The following is a 9,342-nucleotide window of genomic DNA, read 5'->3' on the forward strand; positions in this document are numbered from 1 at the left end:
CATTGCATCATCCCGCTTTCCATACTGGATTACCAACACTCACTGGTAAATAATTTGATCCAATTCTGAAGGCATAGAGGATTTAACCACTCTTCTCAAAGGTAATATTTAAGAATCATCTTTGTCACGCAGTTTTATTTAGCTATAGAATTAGAAAGAGTGCATAGTGCCAGAATGGGTTCAACTAATTTGAAGATGGATAAAGGTAAGTCATCAGCTAGTTGTACCAAGAATACAGTAGGCAGAAAAGTCTTAATCTCAAAGCATAGCTCTCAATACTTACTTCTTCCCATGATGATGCAATTTTTACATAACACAGAGATAAGAAGTGGGAAAAAGTGGCTTACGTATAACTTTTCTTTACAAAAAGAAATAAGGTGTACCATTTTAAGAAATTCTCTCAAACACTGTTTTCAAATGTTTTTCAAACTATAATTTATATAAAATATTTCATTATTATATATATTCAAGTAGTGCTAAAGGAGATATATATTTTAACCCCCAATATTCATATTTTATAAAGACATAAAAAGGACTCATCTTTTTAATTGAAACCAGATATTTCAGTATCTGTTAGGACTTTTGTCACCTATGAGAGGAAGCTAATGCCCAAGGAATAAAAGAAAAAAATCAAACTTCTTACCTCTTTGTAGTTAATACTCCCATCCTGAAGGTGGAGAAACTCCAGGGCTCTATGTCCTGAAAGAATGAGTATGTAAATGAATTAAATCCAAGTATAACTGAAAACAGAACTGCCTGAAGATCATTTTAAAAGGAAAAGATATAATTTTGTGCTTGTAACTGTCAAGGAAGTGGGACGTGAAAATTTAGTTTGTACTAGTAATTTTCATTAGCCAATAGTTCGATTCAAACAATATTTATATTGTTATGATACAAATCAAACTTACAGTTTCTGCTTAGCTAGCTCTTACGACCTTGGCTAAGTTACATTACCTCTCTAGGCTTCAGTTCCCCGCTATGTAAAATTAAGTAAATAACATCCACCTTATAGGTTTGGTGAGAGAATCAAACACAAAAAAGAAAAAGGCTAAGCGATGTGCTAATGATTGACACATGTCAAAAACTCAAACAGAAGTTATATTTTGCTTCAACAACCCACTGGGGTAGACAAACCAAGTTTATCTGTACAATACAGGGTGTAAACCATGGACTGAATCAATGACCTACAAATGTTTTCTCATCATTGGACTACCTTAGAAGGAGAAAAAAAGTCTCAAAAAGCCACGTGCTCCACCCACACACCCACACCCATAAGATATGCACACCCACACCCTCAATCTTCTCAGTATCAATAACAGGAACACTCCTTGTGAAGAGACAGTGACACCTTATTTCTATTGGAAGTCATATCCACAAAAATCTAGCCACTACCATATTAGACGCATTTATGTCATAAAGAGACAAAGTCGTAGCAGACAGAAATAACAGGTATATAGGATTATAGAGGTTTACAGACTGAAACCAATGAAGGAGGCCAATTCTAATTAACTCACACAAATGTCAACCATCCACACAGCCCTTATATAAGAAGTGACAACAAGAACCAAGATATTTATGAAATCAGGTAAGTTATTGGCAAATAATTATCAAAGTTTTAATCTCTTCGTATAAGAATCCTCACAATCTGTGCAGATTTGGAATTGCCTTCAATTATGTCCACATAAACATGTTATATTTATATTAACATATTAATTATTAAGACCCTTGTTTGGCACCTACTGAAGAAAGGCAAGCAATTATCTGAATTTTAAAAATTTTGAAATTTCATCTGTCTTGCTAATTTTTTAACTCTAAAGATTAAAAAGTTGAATATCCTCACTTATATTTGTTCCTCTTTGGCCCACTGCTAGAGTTTTTAGCAATTTCAGTTTCACAGAACTTAGATGTGCAAGATAATTTAGAATTCATTAAGAAATTCAGCCCCCTCATTTTGCAAAAGAGAAAGTGAGTTGCCCAGAGTCACTGACGTAGTTTATAGCAGAGCTGGTATTAAAACCTACGCCCGATTCCCTTTTTCACTGCCTCCTGACTCTAACATCTAACATTTTAGATGTTAAATGACTCTAACATTTTAGCATAGATGTTTCATGAAAGAACACTGGACCAACTGTTAGGATATGTAATTCTAGACTAGGTTACTAACGAGTTAGCTGTGAAAACTCTCTGCGATCAATTTCCTCTGTTGTAAAATAAAGGAACTGTACTCAGTGACCTCTAGTATTCCATCAAATCATAATTCTGTGATCATATAGTTCCTGCCTAACAGAGCTCAATATTCTGTTTTGCCCTGATAAATTTTCATATTTTTTTTAAATTGGGGGATAGTTGTTTACAATGTTGTGTTCGTTTCTGCTATACAACAACGTGAGTCACTCATAAATATGCATATATCCCCTCCCTCTTAAGCCGCCCTGCCCCCTTTCCAAATTTTCATTTTTCATTCATAATCTTGTTCTGCTTTGAACCTTCTAGAGGTAGCATAACTAAAACATTGTTACTGTTTTTATCTGAAGAGTGAAAAAACATTACGAATACATTTCATCCAAGAACCAACCTTTTGTGCTACCATCTACCTTTACCAGATCACTCAGCCTTTGCCCCGAGCTCATAGGCATCGGATTATTATATCCCTGGGCTCCCCAAATCCTGCCATCATTCTGGGCATCTCTAATACCTGGGATTATTCAAATTCCCCTGCTTCCTTGCTCTCCCTGAACCCAACCATCTTTAAAGCCATTTGACTCAGGGGACCCAGTCCAGTGGCTATATGTGGTCCTTCACGTATACTTGGAAATGTAAAAACAAAAATAGATTCCTCTACTCCTACCATACTACCCCCATTTTTCCCTTCTCCCCTTCTATCAGTTCTTCTGCTTCATGGGACGCCCCCCACACCCTACCCAAGTTTATCCAGTTCCTATTTCCCCCTGCAGAGAAACAGCCCGAGACCCAGTGTTCAAAGCGCCTTCCTGCTTCTCCATGGACTTCACTCCGATAGTCAGTCCCCAACCCTGGACGACTCCAGCCTGGGCTTTCTCCCTTTCTCTGCCGCCTGGCTCAGGGCAGCAGGGGAACTTGTTGTCAACACGTGGGATAGATTTTAAATCCCCTCCTTAACGTTTCTGACAGATACACTGTCCTTCATACCGTGACAAGAGGCTGCCACTTACCTATTTCTATGTGTGTCGAAATGCCACATGGTGAACTTCTAGGGCAGAGGAAGCCCAGCAGCATCAGCGGTCCTGACCAGAATCTGAAAGCGGACATGCTCTCATTACTCCCCGCTCCTATGGTGACGAGCAATGCTCAGAGCTGTGGCAGCACGGAGTCTAGAAGCCTGGCCCAGACCAGCTGCTCTCCCTCTAACCAGGTCACTGACACGAGAAACCCTGCCTCATTTCAAAATAATATCATTTCCCAGTGAAGTCAACTGTTTAACTACTGTTTAACTTCACCAGGACAGCAAACAAACTCCACCTGGGAGAGGAAAGAAAAAAAAAAAAGGGATAAATTGAAATCTCAATGCCTCCCGGTAGGAGCATTCCCATCATCTGACCCTGGTTTCTCCTAGATTTCTTTTTAATATGACATTTGGATGGAGATGCAAGCAAAGTTGTCTCCAAATATTCTTTGCTTTCTTTTTTTTTTTTTTAAAAAAGATATTGATAACATTTATCTTTAAAAGATATTGATTTTATTGATAATCCATATATTGGACCACCTCACCTCACAAGAGTCGATTTCTCTTGCATCTTTCCACGCATACATCTGGTTGCCCTGCTTCCTCGGCGTCTGCAGCCACAAGTGCTGGGAAAGCTTTTATGATGATCAGTTGGAACCAGCTTCCCTTGCAGTATTTGGCAACAGATAATGACACTTGTATGGGATTACACAACAACAGCTACTCCTGGTCTCTTTTTCCCCGGCTGTTTTTATAGTGCTTATCCAGAACCTGCTGCCTGGTCAGATTCCTGCAAGCAAAGATGCTAACACTTTCAGCAGGAGAGAGGGGAGTGTGAGTGGGGAGAGACAGATTTTGGACCAAGAAAGAAGGATTCAGAAAATGAGAGGTTCAGAATACACCTGACATACAAGTATGCAATCTATTGTACTTAATCCGTGGGAGAACTTAGGTGTAACTCTTTGTAGAAATGGTGGTGATCTTAAAGCTCGAATGACGCATAACATTAGAAGCAGGAAAGTTGATTTTGAAAGAGGGGGAGGACACAGTGTTCATTCTCAGGTTAGCCAAATGGAAGAGAAGAGAAGATGGGATGGTCTGAGACCCTCAGGTGTCTGCCAAGTTTCCTTTGCTCCTGCAAAGCCCCAAGGAAAACAGTGCTAACAGCTCTTCCCCAACCCCAATGGCATGCGGCCCTGCTGCTCCAAACTGTAGGTCAGAGGCCATAAACTGAGTGTTTTGTTTGGCAAATGGACTGTTTTATAAACTTAGGCCATTTTTTTTTTTTACAGGAAAAATCTGCATAGAAATCTAGATTTCTGAGAATTCGCTGCTGGTCCACTGGCTAGGATTCTGTGCTTTCACTAGCTGAGAGCCCCAGGATCAATTCCTGGTGCGGGAACTAAGATCCCCAGAGCTGTGCAGCACAACCCCTGAAACACAAACAAAAAAACCTGACTTCTAGCTGTTTTTAAAAAACAAACAAAGAACTGGCTTCATGAACTGATTCCCCTATATGCGAGGACCATCAGCTGGAACTCCATCCAGCTGGCAGGTCTCTATCCCTAGACAGAGGTACCCACCCCACGTTCCCCTGTCCCCACCAGCCACATGATGCGTGCAGCCTGCCGGACCCTTCTGGCCACCAGAGGCTGTGGAGTTTGCTCCCTTCACTGCAGCCTACCAGGCTCCTCCGTCCATGGGATTTTCCAGGCAAGAGTACTGGAGTGGGGTGCCATTGCCTTCTGCGATATGAGAGGGTAGTGGCTCTGGTAAGCCCAGAACTTCCCTGGTGGCTCAAACGGTAAATAGGCTGCCTGCCGTGCGGGAGGCCCAGGTTCAATCCCTGGCTCAGGAAGACCCCCTGGAGAAGGAAATGGCAACCCACTCCAGGATTCTTGCCTGGAAAATCCCATGGACAGAGGAGCCTGGCGGGCTACAATCCATGGGGTCGAAGAGTTAGACATGACTGAGCAACTTCACTTCACAAGCCCAGAAGACTCAGGAGTATACAGTGACTGACAAAGTAAGAGGGCTGCAAAGGGTCAACAGGGAAGATGAAGCACTGCCTGAAAACGATATCTAATCAGATTTAATAAAAACAAATCCATCCACAAAGCTCCAGAGAAAGAAACAGGTTCAGGGATCTGTAACTAAGCAATACTAATCCCGAGTTTCTCATTACATATAATTTTTGTGTTTATGGTTCAGAATGACTTAATTTTATGTATGCAACAGAATGAGAGGTAATTACTTGCTTAGGCAGTCTAGTGTGATAGTTATGAGATAGGGCCTTTACAGGACAATACTGCTTGAGCTTTTGTGAAGTTTGTATTACCTTTGTAACCATGAAAACAAAGATACGATTTTTAAAGGAAAGTTAAAATACAGCTTGCAATATTAAGAAAACTATCTGACAAATGTGTATGGAATTATTTTTCTTTCCACCCCTCTGCCCTCTTTCCTAATACAGGTGGCTTTGTCATAAAATAAAGAGCATCAGTCTACCATTCAGACCTTTTCTATAAATAGAGATGCAAGCTGAGAAGTAAACAAGCAGGTCTATTAAGGAATGGGGGCAGGAAGTATAAGCTTGAGCACAAGGCCTTGGGTTTCATTTGGGTCCTTGTTCTACTGCCTTCTATTGGGGTAACATTGGACAGTTACTAAAAGTTTATTTGTCTCAGTTTTCTTACTTATAAAATTATCCATAAAAAATGGGAGTAATAATACTGCCCACCACATAGGGTCGTCATGAAGATTAGATGATTACTGTAACATGCTTAGAATAGAGACTGGTACACAGTTTAAGTGTTTAATACATGTTGGCTTCCTCAGGGGCTCAGTGGTAAAGAATCCATCTGCCAATGCAGGAGATGCTGGTTCTATCCCTCAGTCAGGAAGATCCCCTGGAAAGGGACATGGCAACCCACTCCAGTATTTTTTGCCTGGGAAATCCCATGAGCAGAGGAGCCTGGCGGGCTACAGCCCATAGCATGGCAAAGAGTCGGAAATGAGTTAGCAACTCAACAACATCATCATCATTCAAAAGAATTTGAATTTTCCCTTTTTAAAAGATATACCTAAGACTTCTATTGAGGGAATTCCCTGGTGATCTAGTGGTTGGGGCCCAGCTCGATCCCTAGTCAGGAACTAAGATCCCACAAGCGCCTCTCTCCCCCAAAAGACTTCTACTGTGTAACTATGTTCCTTATTGAATTCAAAAATAAGAAAAATAATTTTACACTCAAGATAGACAGCAATACATTTTTAATAACAATATAGATTCGTGTATAAATCCAACACTGGGTAGGGCATTTAAAGTGAAGCTGGATCTCCTTGTGTAGATAAATGAAATACAATTTTAAGGTCCAGAAACGTTTGAAATAAAGCAGACACTTTCAGCTCACGTCTACACAATCTAATATGCTGCTATCTTCATAGTGTCGTTAGAGTGAAAGGGAGAGAGGATGAAGAAAGGTAAAAGCTAGGAGTTGGAGGTGCTCAGCAAAGGGGAAAGCTGAGGGGAAAGGAAGAAAGGTCCCTGTCACCAGATGGTCTTATCCTTTCAAGCCCTGGTGAACACACCTGGCCAGCTCTGGGAAGTGTCAGGGCAGCCTAGAAGCAAGATGGGAGTCAGGAGGGAATCATTCCTGCTCTGAATGAAATTTGCAAATAGCACAGAATAGTGGGGGAGTCAGGCAAGGCACATGGTGAATTTCCTAGGCCCTCGGCACTTTTGCCTTGGTGGGGGCCTCCTCTTTCATAAAAATAAACATTTTTCTATGGCAAAACCAATACAGTATTGTAAAGTAAAATAAAGTAAAATTTTAAAAAAAGAATAAACATTTTTCTTAAAAAAATTACATTTTACAGCTTCATTGGTATCAAGGTTAATATCTTAATACTTAAAGTAAAATCTTATTTTTTAATTCTGACTTTATAAGAAGGGAAACATTTTTATGTTCTCATAAAAATACTATGGGCCCTAGGCAGAGTGGGAACCGTTTGAAATAGAACCTTGGAAAAATAAGAGTAGTTTCGGATCAAGAGAAGCAACACAGCCAACTTCATTATTCTGGACCTTAGTTTGCTCAACAAAACAGATTTCCCAAAACCTTAGAAATCAACCATCCGTAGAGCTCCCTCTGCAGGCAGGAGATGGAAACACATCAGTTCCCCAGTCCAGTTCAGTTGAGCCGGTCGGTCATGTCCGACTCTTTGCAACTCCATGGACTGCAGCATGCCAGGCTCCCTGTCCCGACTCCCCATCACCAACACCCGGAGCCTACTCAAACTCAGCACTGCCTCTCACCCACAATTCCTTGAATATAATACATGAAAGATTAAACTCTGTTTGAAAGTGCAAGTAGCTCAGTTGTGCCCAACTCTTTGAAACCCCATGGACGCTAGCCCGCCAGGCTCCTCTGTCCATGAAATTCTCCAGGCCAGAATACTGGAGTGGATAGCTGTTCCCTTCTCCAGGGGATCTTCCCGACCCAGGGATTGAACCGAGGTCTTTCTCATTATAGGCGGATTTTTCAACCATCTGAGCCACCAGGGAACCCAATGCTATACCCATCTCTGCTACAAATGTGACCGACTCAAGAATGAACGACAGTAACTCAGCAAAAACCAAAGTCAAAATATAAAGTACAACCTTGGCCTTTTGCAAAAAAAAAAAAAAAATAATCTAGAAAAAGTTGAAGAGCCCACTGTTAGGGAAACTAAATAGTCTTTTTAGGTTGCAGAGACAAAGCAGGGCAGGCTTCTGACCTTGCTTCTAACCTGCCTGGACACTACTTTGACTCTGAGTGCAAGATTTGATAGATAGGCCCCATACATAAGATAGGGGACCTACCTTCCCTGGAGGGGATCAGGCCAACCAAGCCCCAGGCTTAAGAAAATTTCAAGTTTTACAAGACAAAACAAATAGCCTTAACATGAAATCAGAGCTGCAATTTGCTCACAGATTGATGATGATACCAGTTTATGTCCTGGGATTATAAGCAGGAGCCCTGAACTGTAAAATTAAAAAGAAATTTAATGAAATTAAGACACTTGCTCCTTGGAAGAAAAGCTATAACAAACCTAGACAGTGTATTAAAAAGCAGAGGCAATGCCAACAAAGGTCTGAATAGTCAAAGATATGGTTTTTCCAGTAGTCACGTATGGATGTGAGAGTTGGACCATAAAGAAGGCTGAGCACTGAAGAATTGATGCCTTGGAACTGTGATGTTGAAAAATATTCTTGACAGTCCCATGGACATCAAGGAGATCAAATGAGTCAATCCTAAAGAAAATCAGCCTTGAATATTCATTGGAAAGACTGATGCTAAAGCTCCGATATCTTGGCCACCTGATAGAAACAGTCAACTCATTGGAAAAGGCCCTGATGCTGGGAAAGATTGAAGGCAGGAGGAGAAGGGGACCATAGAGGATGAGATGCTTGGATAGCATCATCGACTTGATGGACATGAGTTTGAGCAAGCTCTAGGAGATGGTGAAGAACAGGGAAGACTGGAAGTTTGCAGTCCATGCGGTTGCAAAGAGCCAGATATGACTAAGCAACTGAACAACTACTGAACTGTAATTTTTCACCCACACATCAGACTTACTTTCTGGGACATTTTCCCAACTGGGACTCCAGATGAGCTGTGTCATGGGACTTCCCAGTGCTAAGTCTGGATGTTGGTCAAAAGCCATTTTGATGATGTATCCTCTGCTGTTTCTATTTCTTTCTTAATGTTAGTATATTGAAAATAAGCTGGATAATTCTCTAATATATATTGGTATTATTTGTTTGTATATAATGAGTGGCTTATTTTGTTAACAATCCTTTGAACCTGAGAAGTGAAAACTTTCTGTGAAACACCACAGGCTCTACCAAAGCCAACAAGAGCCTCTCCTCTTAGTAGAAATACAGGGAGTGTTTTGGGACTAGTGATCCTAAATCAACTCGGAGAACTAGGTTTCATTTGAACCCACAGACTCTGAGTATAGGCCTGCTATTTATATCCTCATCAAAGTTGAGGCTTCCTTGCTACTTCCAGAGTTTTAGGCAAAGTCTAATTGTGATCATACCTTGGTTGCTTGATGTTGACTCCCTGGTGGCCTAACTTTTGTCAGCTACAAATTGG

General features: G+C 40.9%; 2 protein-coding genes across 2 annotated transcripts in view; both read right to left on the reverse strand.

Moving 5' to 3' along the window:
* The window catches only part of GPLD1 (glycosylphosphatidylinositol specific phospholipase D1), a 51,915-nt gene extending 48,130 nt beyond the window's left edge, over nt 1-3,785 (reverse strand). Inside the window, exons 1-3 of the mRNA XM_052649234.1 lie at nt 3,748-3,785; nt 3,192-3,274; nt 644-699 (exon numbers count right to left, since the gene is read on the reverse strand). Of these exons, the coding sequence (XP_052505194.1) occupies nt 644-699; nt 3,192-3,274; nt 3,748-3,785 (177 nt within the window). The remainder of the gene's footprint in view (nt 1-643; nt 700-3,191; nt 3,275-3,747) is intronic.
* Nucleotides 1-9,342, reverse strand: part of TDP2 (tyrosyl-DNA phosphodiesterase 2) — a 276,571-nt gene that overhangs the window by 149,875 nt on the left and 117,354 nt on the right. The window lies entirely within an intron of this gene.

Source organism: Budorcas taxicolor, chromosome 11 (genome assembly GCF_023091745.1).
Source record: "Budorcas taxicolor isolate Tak-1 chromosome 11, Takin1.1, whole genome shotgun sequence".
NCBI lineage: Eukaryota > Metazoa > Chordata > Mammalia > Artiodactyla > Bovidae > Budorcas > Budorcas taxicolor.